Source organism: Cicer arietinum, chromosome 4, assembly GCF_000331145.2.
Source record: "Cicer arietinum cultivar CDC Frontier isolate Library 1 chromosome 4, Cicar.CDCFrontier_v2.0, whole genome shotgun sequence".
Lineage (NCBI taxonomy): Eukaryota > Viridiplantae > Streptophyta > Magnoliopsida > Fabales > Fabaceae > Cicer > Cicer arietinum.
In genome coordinates this window covers 40,596,778-40,613,205 of record NC_021163.2, presented here as the reverse complement: position 1 = coordinate 40,613,205, position 16,428 = coordinate 40,596,778, and the positions used below count along the sequence as shown (strand labels likewise).

General features: G+C 31.0%; 1 protein-coding gene and 1 long non-coding RNA gene across 5 annotated transcripts; one reads left to right on the top strand and one right to left on the bottom strand.

The window, feature by feature from the left end:
* The first annotated feature begins 364 nt into the window (after positions 1-364).
* On the top strand, positions 365-3,079 carry LOC101497049 (uncharacterized). 3 transcript variants are annotated; one of them, XR_012162647.1, is made up of 5 exons: positions 365-697; positions 845-910; positions 1,457-1,531; positions 2,299-2,463; positions 2,804-3,079. It is a non-coding gene; the product is annotated as an uncharacterized lncRNA (long non-coding RNA). The 3 variants fall into 3 exon arrangements; XR_012162648.1 differs by lacking the exon at positions 1,457-1,531 and having other exon boundaries at positions 366-697; positions 2,801-3,079; XR_012162646.1 differs by lacking the exon at positions 1,457-1,531 and having other exon boundaries at positions 370-697.
* A 1,930-nt stretch (positions 3,080-5,009) lies between these two features.
* Positions 5,010-10,317, bottom strand: LOC101491747 (uncharacterized). 2 transcript variants are annotated; one of them, XM_004514655.4, is made up of 5 exons: positions 9,958-10,317; positions 6,495-6,635; positions 5,949-6,359; positions 5,695-5,866; positions 5,010-5,318 (listed from the first exon to the last, which is right to left on the bottom strand). In XM_004514655.4, the coding sequence occupies exons 2-5, from the start codon at positions 6,632-6,634 to the stop codon at positions 5,130-5,132; spliced, it is 912 nt and encodes a 303-aa protein (XP_004514712.1). In that variant the 5' UTR covers position 6,635; positions 9,958-10,317; the 3' UTR covers positions 5,010-5,129. The 2 variants fall into 2 exon arrangements, with proteins under 2 accessions (XP_004514712.1, XP_073222925.1); XM_073366824.1 differs by lacking the exon at positions 9,958-10,317 and adding an exon at positions 7,826-7,859.
* Positions 10,318-16,428: the final 6,111 nt, after the last annotated feature.

Sequence of the window (16,428 nt, the reverse complement as noted above, 5' to 3'; positions counted from 1 at the left end):
GCAGTTTTGGTTCTCTATTTTAGCTGAATTACGAAAATAGTCCTTCTATTTTATTTTTCCTCAGTTTTGATCCCCAAACAGAATTTTGGTTTAAAACTTGATGAAGTATCATTTTTTTTTTTGCGTTTATTTAAGTCACACAATGCCTTAAGATCTCGTGGTGCAACAATTGTACTTAAAATTTATGATCATAAATGATATGATGTGGCTTAAAAAATGACACTTCATCGAAATTTAGACCATAATTCTATTTAAGAGACCAAAACTGAGGAGAAATAAAATAATATGACTATTTTCGTGGTTCACCTAAAATAGATATTAAAACTGCAATTAAGTCAAAAAAAAATTAATTTAAAAAATTACAAGTTAACCTTCTAAGTACGATCGATTCGGTGTTCTCCTTCTCTGCAAGCTTATTCAGTGTGTCACCCAGCTCACTCTCGTCCTCCTGATCGTTTTTCAACAATTAGGATCGTAATTCATTATCCTCTTTCTTTCTACTTTGTTTTTTAATTTTCTATTTTCAGATGCTCTCGATCGTCCCTCCACATTTTTCAATTTGTTATTAGATTGTGGTTGACAGCTTCCAAATTCTCTTTAGAAGCAAAAATGAGTAATGGCGAAAAAGACAAAGTAAAGGAAGTGTGTTCAGTGGTAGTTGGCAAGATATCACCTCAAGTTCATTACACCCAAAAAGGTTTTCATTTTCAACAATTATTTTTTGTTTTTCATCAATCATGTTTCAACTTAAGTGCATATTATGTTATGGAGTGATTATTATTGGTTGAAAAATATTAGCTTGGCAAATTGGCATGATAAAATGGTTTCTTTATTCATTGCTTAGGTTGGTCCTTCAAAAATTGATGCAGTATGGGTTTAGGCTCTCAATGATGGAGGTGGAATTGTATCTGTAAGTAATAAGTTCCATCTCTTTTGTGGTTTTGACCCTTTCAACATGCCTTGGTTTTTAGTTTCTTTTATTTTTGTTGAATATGATTTTGAATTTTAACTTGTTCTTGCCTTGTTAGCATGGTTAACGTTATCTTATCATACATGTGAGTTGTATCGCATTTAAAAATAAAATTGAACTCAATGGATATGAGTCGCTGTGAGTATCTATTTTTGACAAAATTGCAGCATGAGTCCTGATTCATCAGAGTGACCTTCCCCTAAACTTTGTGTTGCAAACCACGTCTTTTGTCAACTTTGTGTGGACATCCAGTTTTGTTTTTGTCAATTTAGTTTTTTGAGGTGAATATTGAATTATTTTGAAGTTCAAATATGATATGTCAGCTTATGTTTTTTGTGTCTGTCTCTTCCTTTTTACTTGAAAATGTCATAATTTGTTAATCATGTATCTTACAATTCATAATAAGAGTCGGTTCTTGATTCGGAAAATAAGTATTCGGATTCACAATTTCAATCTCGATTTGATGACCATGCTTGTGGCGTGTAGGGTGATCACATTTCGTGCAAGTTTTCTATTGGAGATGCTTGCACCATGGTGTTCACTACCCAAGATTCTACTAAGGTCGACAATTTGTTTCCCTTTTTTATTGATTTATTCTTTTTTCCCTTTTTTATTGATTTATTCTTTTTTCCCTTTAAGTGATTTATTTTGAATTTTTCTGCTTTCTGGATCATACACGTATGAGTATCACATTTTTGTCAGGGCGAATTCTGGTGTTTAGCTCAGTTTATCTTTATGTTATAGATAATATTGTAGTTTCTTTTAAGGTCTACAAATCTGTGGGATCTAAGTATTGTCAACAAATATTAGAGGTAAAGACACTGTGTCTTTCTCTTGAGTTTCATCCATTCATCCGTTTTAATAATGCATGTAATCGTGTTTCATGCATCAATCATATTGTTACCTATCACATTTTCCTTTGAGGCCCAACCAATTATCCTTATGATCGAAAATTAGACTTCCAGAATCTACATGACTGAAAAGTAGCCAATACATCTTTTTTTATGGGTTTATTAGTTAGTCTCATATAGGACTAATTACACGGAGATATATCTACTCTAGTTTAAAAATTAAGAACTTATGAGAAACATGCTTTGTATCAAACCATTGTTTATTGTGAACATCTTGACATCTCCCTCCTTTCTATTTTTCTTCTTAATTGACTTCTTGTCACAAATAGATGTTACTAGAGAAAGAAAAATTTGGAAATGTAAAGGAACGCATGCTGGACTACCAAGTAATAGCAACGATTGTACTCCTAGGTTGAGTGATACTGGATTTATGTACTTTGTAAATTGTATAGTAAATGACATCCTTTACTATTTTAGGCCAAAGATGCAGTATATCAAGAATCTAGTGCAAGATTGCAGGAAAAGAATTACGTCAGAGCAATTACAGAATCCTTCTGCTGCATCTAGTCACCAAAAAATCAGGCTGACTGTTTCATGACAAAGCCAACTTTCGTGGATTCTTGCAGTGTCTTTGGTCCTAAGGTAAATAATAAATTGGTTGCAAGGTTATTGTTTTTAATTCAGACATATTTTGTTTGGTATTCGCAACCTGTTTTCACGTGTTCAACTCCATTAGCTCATGGGCTGGCAAGCTTGATATGTAATATAAAAGAACTCGGTCTTTTCTGATATATTAATTGTGACTAGCGTCTGTAGAATGCAGAAAATTAATGATAAATTTAGAATTCTGCAGATGCATAGGACCTCTCCCTTGAATCTATTATTTCCTCTTATATTATCAGCATAATGGAAAATACCATGATTGGCTACTCTGCCTTTCATGACTCTAATATATGTTACTTATAATCATTGCTGGCAGCAGAAAATTGGTCTTATTGTTCGAGTGGCTTCTGTGACAACTGAGTTCGTTTACAAGTTTCTTCAACATCAATTGGCTCCGTTGAAGCCAATGATCGGGGTGCCACCTTACAGCTAGAGTGAAGTGTTATTTGAATAAAACATAATGGTAATTGCAGACCCATATGTATAATTATTATACATTATTTCTATTCAATGTATATTATTTGTTTATGGCAATAAATTTTCCTTCTATTTAAAATGGTGCTATACTTCATCTAACTACAACCATATTGTGTAACTTCTCTTGCCTTGCTGTCATAACCTTCAACTGGTATTCGTCTTTTAGTTTCTTTTTGGGTCTTGGACATGCATATGCTTTTATCACTCAGCGAAAAAACAGTTAATTTATGAGTGGCCATGACCTGAATCAGTAATTGAGTATCAATTCTGCTGTTATTTTGTTTGAACAAGGCACATTGCATGTCAATGCCTTCAATACCCCAGATTTAGGACAGAGAAAGTGTTCCTAACATTTTAAACCTAACATTGTTAATAACCAAATCTAAATATCTAATAATACTAGAGATTCAATAGCCTGTGCCATTTTTTTGTACGTAGTTTATCTATTCTGCTGAGGTTTTAATCATGGAGCTGAAAAATTGAAATACATAACCAGCCTGCTTTGCTTGGAGTGACTTTGTATGTTGATCAATTTTTACTTTCTAAAATAACTAAACACAGAAAAGGTTTGAAAAAAATACAGAGATCCTTTATGTTTTACAAAAGTAACATATACTTTATGTTTTTTTAACACTTAAGTCCTTTCGGTTGAGCACAATTTCTGTTTAGGTTTTTTAGTTTTTTATTCTCCATATGTAGTCTTTTAAGTTACATTATGTTTGCACTAATTGTCATTTGTCTCACTTTCCACAAAGACTAGTGCAGTATAAAAACATCTTATTACTAGCAACTCTACTAAATGTTTCAACAATATGTCTCACATACTAATACCTTAGAAGATAGGCTAAATTACACCCGCAGTCCCTTAACTTAATTTCAGATAACATTTTAGTCCTTTACATTTTTTTCCCGAGTTGATCCTTTATTTTAATTTTAAATGACAATTTGATATTTTATGTTTTAAAATGTCAACAATGTTGTCCTTTTTTTTTACAAAAATTCAAAAAAATCATCAAATTTTTCAAACAAAATCCATAAAATTCATTATCATCTTCAATAAAATACAAATTTAATCAAATTCATAACTTAAATCTTAAAATAAACTCATATTTTCATTCTTTATTTGATGTTGTTGGAGATGAAAATATGAGTGTATTTGAATATTTGAGTTATGGATTTGATAAAATTTGCATTATATTGAAGATGATTATTAATTTTATGGGTTTTGGTTGAAAATTTTGATGATTTTTTTGAATTTTTGTATAGAAAAGGTTAACATTGTTGAAATTTTAAAACATAAAATATCAAATTGTCACTTAAAATTAAAATAAAGGACCAACTCGAAAAAAAAAAAAAAAAAAAAAAAAAAATAACAAAACCAAAAAGATATTTATCAACCCTTATAAATGGTTTACATTTTTTTTATTTTCTCTACAACTATTTAGAAACATGTATATCCTTTATAAACTTGGTAATAAAACTTTCTTTACTTGCAAAGTAGTCATTTTCTTGCAAGTGTACATCAATTTTCTCACTGCGCTGTTTGAATTAGATCTTATCAGTAATTTGAGAAAATTGTCAAATTTAAAGAACCACTTGCATAATTTAATATAATTTAAAGGTTAATGGTGCAAATAGTATGCAATTTAAAAGACTAAATCGAGAAAATATAAACTTAACGAGCAGAGATTTATAGGACTTAATTGTTATAAAAAAAACATAAAGGGTCAAAATGTTACTTTCGTGAAACATATAGGACCTCAGGATAAATTTTGCTTATAGATCTCTTTGGTATACTCATTTTCAGGTAGTTTATGAACAAATCTTAAACAACTAGGCTTACAAATCTTATATAAATAGGGGGTATTTGTAATTAAGCAGAGTTCTATGTCTCTTATTAAATAGATATGTAAGTGTCATTTTGTATCTAATGTCATGTTTGTGTTAGTGCTTTATAAGTACAATGTATAACTATGTTGACTCCATGACATTGTACAACAATTCAGAAAACCTTATTTGGATTGCAAATGGCTTATTTGGATCGCAAATGGGAATAAATTGAGCGTTTTCTTACATCTATTTTTTCTTATATAGAAATTTCATCTATACAACTAACAGTTTTTCCATTGATTTGAGTATAGTGATTCTTCTTAGATATATAATAACATCTAACTTTTGTGTTCACAATCAAATGTTCTCTGTAAAATTGAAACAAGTTGATCTACACTTAATTCGACAAAGTCTTCATTTGGGAGATGAAGACCTATATTATATTCGTCTTCAGTAAAGTCTACTTTCTTCAACGTTGATTTGTAACTCATATCAGCTGATAATGGGGGGCCTCTTGCAATAGCCACCTGTAAAATGTAAAACCAGAAAAGAAAAACTAAGTTTAAGAAAAAAGATGGATGTCAAAGATGTGCTGGCACTTGTAGTACCAATTCAAATTTTAGTAAAATGGGTGTCATGTCTTAGCAACAGAAATCTAATGTACTCTTAGAACTATAAGATCCATCATTTGGCAGTTTCGCTTTAAGCTGACTTAAAGAGAAAGATAATGAAATTTTGACAGTATGAATGCGATAAGAATGACATGATTGTGCAGAATTTTTTTATGGAATCCCATGTGATTGAAATGAAAAGGACATTTCAATTCATTTGTTACTTTGTGAAGATCTTCCATTTTTAATGTTTTAGTCATATAACCCAAATAAAAGTTGATGAGGAACTCACACAGTGTATTTCTCCAAGTTGAAGCAACCAAAATCTCCATAAAGCCATAACCTTCCCATCCATTGTAGCTGATATGTTAGTCCAGTTTGTGTGAGAAAACTCCACTTTATTCAACCCTTCAATAAGTCCACTCCCCATGGCTTTAACATATGCTTCCTTTAGGCTCCAATACCTGCACAAAGCAAATGCATCTTTTACTTCCGTAATAATTTCTACAGACAAAAAATGCACAGATAAAGTATAATAATACATACCTGTAAAATTCAATTAAGACATCATTAGAACAAGTACCAGCATTGACAACGTTATCCCATTCCGAAGATGAAAAGTATGATGAAAAGAAGTGAATGAATTCTGTAACGGTTTCTTTTTTAGGCATATCAAAAGAGACAATGTCTATCCCCACAAGGCATAAAGGTTCTGATGCTATGGCCACATAGTCCCCATGATGGGATACATTGAAATTAAAATTTGGAAAATATGTAGTAAGACCCAATTTGTCATAATCCAACAAATCCAAATATGGTTTTCCTTGGGAAGTTCGTTTAATGATGAAATTATGTGGAGGGAAGAAAGGGGTGTTGAGTTTGATTACATCATTTAGAAGGGCATATTGAAGCATTCGACTGATAAGTGCCCGTTTCTGGTCTTCAGTTTTAAAATACCTGGCAGAGCATAGTAGAGCACAGGCGATGAGCAACACAACTAAATCCTCATCATCAATTTCATAAAAGCTAAGAAATGATTATTTATTGGTATTTAATAATAATTATACAAGAGATTGAGAATTGAATTACTACCTGGTAACAGAGGAGTGTTCGTGTGAAGGGAGTAGGGAGAGTGCGACAGAGAACTCACAAGGTTGTGGGTCCCACTTTGATATGTCTACCACCCATCTCTTCACTCCTTCCTCCATTCTTTTTTTCAATTTGTGTGACATCCTAAACCCAAAATAATATATATAATAATTTAAATCATATTTTTATAAATATTTACGGTGAATAAATAAAAAAATTTATGAGTTATTTAGGATATTAAATTTCTCAAAATATAAAAGGAATACTTTAGACTTTTTTTCTCTTATAAAATAGTGGAATCTCAATAAACTTGATTTAATTATAATTTCTTTATTTAATTCTAAAAACTTACTATGCCACCATGCAATGTTAAGCAAGAAAATGCAATGATAAGCATGAACTTAGACTCTACTTAAATTGACCATGTCCTCATAGATCCCATCTACTCAACTCAAGACACGTATACGCGACGGTCGAGGTAAACGTGTGTTTCATGGTAGCTCTCAACATTTAGAGGGCTACCTCTAAGTCACTTAGGAATTCCCCAAGGTTTAACAGTCTTGTCGTAAGGCTTAACAGCAGACTTCCACGATTATGCTCATTCAGTTGTACTTCTCCAAAATCTCTAGGCTTGTCAGACCTTACGTATATGATGAAAATATAATTTCCACGTCAAAAACTTCCATTAAAAGCAGCACAAGTTGAAATGACCACTATTTCATCAACTATGGGGTGACATACTCATCACAATTTGATAACATCTCAATTTTCAATCATTATCATCATCATATATTATTATGTCACACAATGCATTCAAGGTTTATTATCACATCATAAAATCTCATCAAATCAAGCAAAGGCACGAAAATCGATTCAACATCCAATATCACAATGATATCAAATACCACACAATTATCAAAAGTTAAATCAAACAATACCTTATAAACATTTCTATTTCACATTTAATCTCACAATTATCATATTTTCACATTAAATAGTTTATCTCTCAAAGAAGCCTCAGATGAATTATTGTGAAATATGATTTTCTCGTTCATCTCACAATATATTATACTCGAAGTCAAACGGTCTCTCACTCCTTAACTTATTTCGACATTTTCTCGAACAGAGAAGTCGATGGGAGTTTTTTTAGCAGCAATTGCAGACCAAAAACATACAACGAAGAAATCCGAATATAAACGGTGAATTCACAAAATCGCCGAGAAACGACCGATAAATTATGCAGAGCAAAAAAATAATGTTAAATTATTAATAATAATTTTAGGAAAAAAAATATAGTCAAAGCGGCGAGAAGAAAGCTGCAGAAAAAGTCTCACCGATTCGTCGGAGCGCCGGAAGGTCCAACGTCAACTTCACCAAAAACCGCAACTTAGTAGTGCTTCTTAAGGTTACTAATATATGACTTTGATCCGCAACAAGAACTATCTATCTATCGTTGTACAAATGAAGTAGTGCTAATATGTACTTATTTCAATATGTTACTTGATAGGTATCTTAAATGTACTTGTTGTAGGTTCAATTGTCCAAGACTCACATAAAATTATCCATAGAGGGAGAGTTAGTATTAAGGGGTAGTGAAGAGAGAGAAGTTATCATGTATCGTATTATCAATTACAACCTTTTGAAGGTTTAGGCAGAAAAATATCTTTCTCTAAAGGAGTATTACTCTAAAAACAATAGGATCTCATTCTTTTGAATTTTCGTTTGATCTTCATAAATAATACATTTTATCTTCCATTATTGCTGTTAATTTCATTTTTTCTGCATTTTATGATGTTGAGTTCGCATAAAATGGTCCGACCTGCTAGATCCGTGCTAAGATCAGATTTTTACGGAGAAGAAAACAACCAAAAACTAGAACATTAGAAGCGCTAGGAAATGTAACCATTTTTGCTTGCTAAGCTCAACATGTTCATAGATTGAAGCACATGTTTCTTATTATTGACTTTGACGTTCACCACGAAATGGAACAAATAATGCATTTTACAGTGACCCATACCTAAATTTACATTCCTTTCATCAAGATGGAAGTCAGGATCCAGGTCATAGTGGTATATCCTCAACTGGTTTTTACATTTAAGGAGACTCAAATTTCCTTTCAATTGTTATGGAACTTTTGGGAAGACATGACATAGGACCATTAAGTAAGGGAAATGTTTGTGCAGTTTTTCTTCTTTTATTTCCGTAAGTTGACATATGCTACTACCATAGTAACAAAAGGAGATAAAAGAAGGGATATCTTAGGTGCTTCAAAATTTCAAATTAGCTCGTAATTTTCTTTGATCGAGTCGTGATTGATGAGGGCTTATTTCCTATGCAAGTAGGAAAATATAACAGTGTTTTTCTACTAAACTACACTTGAAATCTTTAAATTCGTGAACTAGTCCGCTCAAACGTGAGTCACCTGAGAGATACTAGTCTATTAGTAAGGTATGTCAGACATCATGACCGCATGAGACGTCCCACTTGTTATTCCCTTACTAGTCATAGTCCTCCTTTACTAAAGAACATTTCCCCCATTTTGGAAGGCATACAATGAACTCATCCAATCTGTTATCCTTCTTTGTTGAAGGCATTCTTTAATATAATTTTATGATTCATTAAAATTATTTGTATTTGTGAACTTATTCTTCAAACTGACAATATGTATATATATGCATACATATGTATAATCACAAGTTAAACGGAAAGTATAAATGATACAAATATACTAACGCACATAACAACACAATAATAGAACAATCAACATACACCTATAACAACCAAAAAAATAATTCAATTCACATATTTCACATCAAGTTCCTACAAAATGCAACATCAAATTTTAAGATCATTCAGAGAAGAATAAGAAGTAATTGATAATGGTTTTAATTTCCTAATTGGTGTACTAGACATTAGATAATTGAAACCAAGCCAAAACACTGAAGAAAACATTTAAATCACAGTCCCAAACTAGGTAAAATTCGTTCAACGAAAATCAAATCCACTCAGTGAATATGAAACAGGAAGGAATTCATTCCCAGATTGGCAAATTTGCTCAGCGAATTTGACATGATACACAATTTATTTTTACGAATTTTAACATAATCCCTTCCCATTCTTACTCTCAAAACCCCTTTTAATCATCATTCAAATTAAGGAAAAGTTACATGCAACTCATATTAAAGCACAACACTCAAATTCAAAATCATCTACACATGCAAATTCACTAAGAAACATATAAACCTTTACAATAAAATTCTAGAATCCAATTCAAACACATAATCAAAGGGTTTTAGCAACAATCAAACATGAAGAGAAAACTTAACCAAACAATTGGCAAAATCAATTGAATTTTATTACATGTAAAGAGGGTTTCCAAATGTAAAATTGTAACTTTTAAAACATCCTAAACAAACAACTTCTAACACACTCTAGAGAGGTTTTGAGTTGGGGTTTTCGATGTTACCTCAAAGAGAAGATTATAGACCAAGCTTACTTTCTACTTCCTCAATCCATGAGTGGAAATCCTAACTCCTTCATCCTTCTACATTCCTTCAGTTGGCTTGCATGCATATTTTTCTAACTCTAATTTGTGTCTTTGAAGATGGGTGATAATAGGGTTTTGGTTTCATGAAAGAGATGGATGCATTTTAATGGTGTTTTGGTGATAGAAGAAGGGTGATGATGGATTTGTCTTGGAAGAGAGTATGATGATGACAAGAATGGTGATAGTAGTGTATGGAAAAATGGAGAGAGGAAGAAGACATGTGAGGTGAAGGGTAAACGTTGTTTCCCTTTTCTCCTTTTTCTTTCCCCTTTTTCTTTCTCCCTCTCCTTTTTCTCGCCTCCTTCTTGAAATTTCAATTGTGCCCTTTACAATCTCACTAATGACTAAGTCATCCTTGATGTGTGAATTGGGTTAATTACGATTTGGGCTTAAAACTTCTAATTAATAAAAAAATATAATTTATAATACAATAAAACAATCTGGCAAAGAGAACAAAGAAAAAAAAAAAAAAAAAAAGGAAGATAGCTTTTGTACCCTTCCAATTAAACCTCTACTCCCCATTTAAATTTTTTTTTTTTTTGTTGAAATATCCAATATATCCTTATCAAATCAGTAAAAATTCAAATAAGTAAAAAGCAAAACAGTTATAACCCCACAATTTGATATTTCTAGAAAAGTAAGTTTTGGAAAGAAAAACAAATTTATCGGAAATTTTCGGTAGTTAAAAATGAACATCGTAAATTTCAAAAATGAAATATATGGGAGTATTCACCGGAAATTTGAAAAATCTGGTACTTGTTTTCAATACCGGAAATTTCAAATTTTCGGATGGCATTTCAGGAAATTTCAAAAATGAAATTTTGAAATTTTCGCTGAAGGAATATAACTACCGGATATTTCAATATTTTGAAATTTCCGGTAACTACCGAAAATTTCAATGAGCAAATTTCTGGTATTTCAAGTACCTAACGGAAATTTGGTTACAAAAAATTACCTACCGAAAATTTAGTTGAGGTGAGATTTTGAAGTAATTTTTTTTTACCACTCACGTGAATGAAATTTTTAAGGATAATATTGGGTTTTTAACAAATTAGGGGTAGAAGTTTAATTGAGGGGGTACAAAAGCTAACTTTCGCAAAAAAAAAAAACATAAATAAGGGCTCGAAATTGTAACATTGTTAGAATTCCAAAATCTAGCGAAACATTTGAGAGTTCCTTAAGAAAAAGCATCATTGTTAGAATTATAAAATCTAGCAAAACACTGAAATAAAATTAATTAGGGACCCCAAACAAGTTAACTAGAACAAGTATCATTCTTGGAAAACTGTTTATGAATACAACCAATTAAGGTGCTAAATTTGGGATGATTTAATTTTTGTTCCAAAGTTAAAGAAAGATGATACATATAAATCTTTTGTTTTCGGCTCTTAATACAATCCATCGTGATGATCCATTGGAGCAGATAATCAATTAAAATGTGTTACAATATTAGAAAATATCTTATAATATATTTTATATTATATTAGAGTATTTTGGGTTACTTTCTATGATCAATTTATAATCATTAAGATATATTAGAATGTTTCTCATTATTATTATGATTTGTTTCGGATTTAGGATTGAGTCTATGTATCTCCATAAATAGATATTTGTATTGAGTCTTTTGTAATCAAATTAGTATAAAACTATTATCGATCATATTTAAACTCTTATTATTTTCTCTAAAATCCCACAACTTCAACAAAATTTATTGTTTAGAAACTAGTTATATCTCATGAACACTACATAAAAGAGTAATGAATTCATATTTTTCCTTTTCAACATGAACATTACAAGGAACAAAGCACAAAAATAGTTAAGGGAGGATCACACTTAGGAGAGTGAAAAAGGGAGAACGATGTGGTGGCGCTGAAATACTATGGATAAATGGTCAAAGCATAGAGGAAATGATGAGATAAGAGAATTTATGATATATTTGGATGCTCAAATAAATATGAGAGTATTAATATAAGACACGTTTCTAATGAAGCTTCAAGAAGTTTTTGAAACATAATCATATACAAGCACATTCATCATCCTCAAAACTGAAAGTGTTCATCATCAATCTCATTATTTACCAAATTAGAATGTGCATTGATGACTATTTGATAGAAATGGAAAAAAAGAATATTGTTATAAATGATCAACCAAAAAGAATGTGGGACATAGTATAAAAGGAACATTCTGATATAACACAAAGAAAAAAAGAAATCTTGTGAAAGAGACAAATTGATATTGTTCATATGTGCAAAAACAAATCCACACTTTATGAATATTTTATCATGTCTCCCAACCATACTCATGCATTTTCATGAAGAATATTCATAGTTGAGAACATTCAAACATGAGAACAATAATAGAATCTTCTACACTAAGAGTACAATGGGCAACTTAATGCAAGTTCATACATCATACTTTATAGCTCATTACACACTATCAGACGCTCTCAAAAGAATGATCAAACTCCTTTATCATGTTCACATAGAAGAGGATGCATTTATATTGATGAGGACGTCTTCACACAAGATGAGGTTGATCATAAACATCCTCATAGAAGAGGACGATAACCTATAATGAAGAGGACGTTTACTCAAATTATAGAAGACGTTCAAGCAACTTACTCAAACATATTGGGATATGTTCCCAATAGTTATATGTGTCCTTTACAATAACAATGAGTCTTCTCAAGCCTATAAATAAAATGTGCTTTAAGCTACATTCATTAAGAGACTACAATCAATCATAATCCACTACTACTCTTTTATGATGAAAACATTTGAGTGTGGTGTTAGTTCAACCCATCAATAGTGTTTTAATGAGATCCAAACAAACATCATTATCATTTTGTTGTAAACATCATCAAGTTTCTCTTATTAAGAGATAAATTGAGTGATTTGTGTAAGCATGTTGAGGCTAAGAAAATACAAGTGTATAGTCAAGTGTGGCTAGTGGAAGAAGTTTAAGTTGAGAGGTTTCTCAAATTACTAATGAAAATCTCAATGTTGTGAGCACTAGATTAGTCCGCATTGGGTGAATCATGATATTTCCTTTATGTGATTTGCTTACCCTTATGTTTTATTATTTTGTTATTTCATTAAATCACATTAATATCAATTTGTAATATAATTTTGTTCTTGAACCTTCTCAAAACACGAGTGGATTCATTATATTGATCTAACATTTTCATGTCTTATCTTGAGAAATGATTTTAAAGTGCATATTTTAAAAAGGATCACAATTCAAACTTCCCTTTCTTATGATACTATAGATGGAGGTAGGGTTGGTGGCCTTTTAATTGTTTGGAATGATGGTATAATTATTTCTATAAGTGATTCTAATAAAAATGTAATTGATTGTTATATTTTTCACTCTAACAATGATAACAAAATCATTTAGAGGGATATTGGTGTTTATGGCTTCTCTAATAACTCTCAAAAGCATCTTACATGTGATCTTATTAAAAGCTCACATAATTATGATGATCTTTGGCTTTTTTTTTTGGTGACTTCATGAAATTGGAAACATGGATAAATTTGGGGGTCTGCCTCTGGATCCCTTTATCACTAGTATCTTTATAAATACTTTTTAGGTTTTTAATATGTATAACCTAGGCTATACGGGGCAAGCTTATATTTGGTCAAAATACCAAGCTAGACTATATCTAATTTAGTCTAGGTTGGACAGATTGTTTGTCCACCCAAGTTGGAAAAATATGTTTCATCAATATATTAATACTCATATACTCGAGTTTGTTTCTGACCATTACCCTATTATTTTAAATTTTTCTACTAATAATTGTAACAAGGATAGTAATATACAGATGAGAAAAATTAGGAGATTTGAGCAAACCTGGCTTCAGAATGAGGGATGCAAGAAAATTGTGATAAACTCTTGGAATGATAAAAATGGGGAATGCCAAAACAAACTAAAGACTACTACGAAAAATATGTCAAATAGGGCATGGACAATTTGGTATTATTCCTAGAAGAATCAAACATATTCATGAGAAATTGTTGAATTTGCAAAACAATCCTCCAACTCTAACAATAATGATATTAACCAACAAATTAAACAAGTGGAGATAGAACATGATGAAATCCTTATTAGTGAAGATTTATGGTGGCACCAAAGATCAAAGACCATGTGCCTTCAACATGGAGATAAAAATAAAAAAAAACTATTTCACTCAAAGGCCTCTTAAAGAAAAAGAAGTAATAAAATTACCTCTATTATGGATAATAATAGTTTACTTGGTCTAATGAGGAGGGGATTCAGAGCACTCCTTACCCACTTCTAGGAAATATTTTGCTATTCTAATTATAAGGATATCAATAACATTACCAAAGTGGTAAAGAACAAAATATCTCCTATCATGTTTGCTCACCTGGATGTTCCTTTAACAAAAGAAGGTGTGGAACATGCTATTTTTCATAAGAAATGGCTCGTTGCCCTTGGTCTTGATGGACTCACAACTATTTTCTTTCAAAAGTTTTGGGACATAATTGGTAGTGATGTCACCACTCATGTTCTTAACATTCTTAATAATTCTTCTAATCCGTGTAATAATAATCAAACTTTTATTTTCCTTATTCATAAGTTTAAAAGACCAAAACTCTCATACGACTTTAGGCCTATCTTTTTATTCACTTTTTTTTTCTTCAAAATTGTGACCAAAACTATTGCAAAAAGATTAAAAACCTATTTGCATGATATTATTAGTTTTAATTAGAGTGTCTTTATGGGGTTTATTATTAAGCTTGTGAATACCATAATGAATTGTGTGTCTTATGTAACTTTCTCTATCTTTATTAATGGCAACCCATCTAAGGAATTTAAGCCCCAAAGAGGACTTAGACAAGGCGACCTTTTGTCACCCTATCTTTTCATTCTTTGTGTTAAGGTCCTATGTGGGCTTATTACAAAAGGCCTAGAGAATGGAATAATTTATAGTATTCCCATAGCTAAGAACTACCTTTCTATATCACATATTATTTTTTTTTGTTGATGACATCATTGTTTTTGTAAAGTCAAGCATCCAAAAGTGGCACAAGAACTCCATTGTGTGTTTTCTAACTATCAGGAGGCATCACATCAGAAAATTCACTTTGGGAAATTAGATATATTTTTCAGTAGAGGAGTAATTGATAAAGTTAAAGTTGAATTCCTACATTTGATGCCTATCAACATCACAACAATGATTCCTAAACATCTTGGATTTGTTTTTGTAAGCCCTAGTGCGAATGTATTTTACATAGATTATTATGTGTATTGTGTATTTAAATCATTTATCTAAATCATGGATATATGTACAATGAATCATTAATTATGTTATTAACCTTATAATATAATAAAGTCCTTAGAATAGATAGTTTGATCAATATTAGAAACTCAAGTGTGACTTGATCGTAAGACTTTATTGAACATTAAGAATACTATTCTTAAAGTATCTGTAGTCAAAATATTATTGTTAATTAAAATGACAATAATACATCAAAACTATTGTAGGCTTTAAGGTCATCAAACATTGTTTGTAACAGGACAATAATAAAGGTGGTTATTGAGCATGCAATGAACCATGTAGAGGAGTGTGAATGATGTACATAGGATTTTTTCCTCCTACATAACAGGAGTCATGTCTTAGGCCTATCGATAGAGTGACACCGTGGAAATGCATGGTCATGCTGAAATGGACTAATATGTGATATTGAATCCAATGGTATTTATGTGGCTACTCTGGAATCAATAAATAAATAAATGGCTATTGCAAGGATGACACACATTGTAACTTACATTCAATTAGACATTTAGACAAATGGACAATTGATGTATAATAAATATTGGTTGTAGTAAGGTTAACATTAGATCACACGCTTTTCCATAAATTGAGTAGCAATGATGCATTACTAGATGTTACTCATTATTTATAATATTTATATTAATTTCTATTTAGTGGAACTTATAGGATAACACGCCTAGAACGATTAATCGGAGACTAAATATTTAATTAAATATTATTATATTAAATAAAGATTTAATTAAATAAGAAGGAAATTGGGCTCGTATGAGGCCCAATATAGTTAAGTGAAAGGGATCATGAGGGTTTGTATAAAATTAAGTGGTTTATCCTCTCTCACCCTAATTCCCTCATACACTTATGCCTTCATCCCTATTAATTCTAGGGTTAGCTTTGTCAAAAGGGATCAGAATCATGTTGCTAACATGTTGACCCTTAATGGTCCAAGTAATGTTTAAATATAGGACTTCCCTTTGGAGGCTTTACCTCAATCAAGTTGGACAAACAAGCCCATGATGAATAACCTCCTTTGGTTTAATATAATAATAATAATAATAATAATAATAATAATAATAATAATAATAATAATAATAATA

Bases quoted from the DNA above. Each gene is read 5' to 3' on its own strand.
- LOC101491747 (XM_004514655.4), bottom strand. From the start codon at position 6,634: ATGTCACACAAATTGAAAAAAAGAATGGAGGAAGGAGTGAAGAGATGG. The intron at 6,360-6,494 runs GTAGTAATTCAA...ATGCTCTGCCAG, and splicing joins GAACACTCCTCTGTTACCAG to GTATTTTAAAACTGAAGACC. The intron at 5,319-5,694 runs GTGAGTTCCTCA...TACATTTTACAG, and splicing joins AACTTGGAGAAATACACTGT to GTGGCTATTGCAAGAGGCCC.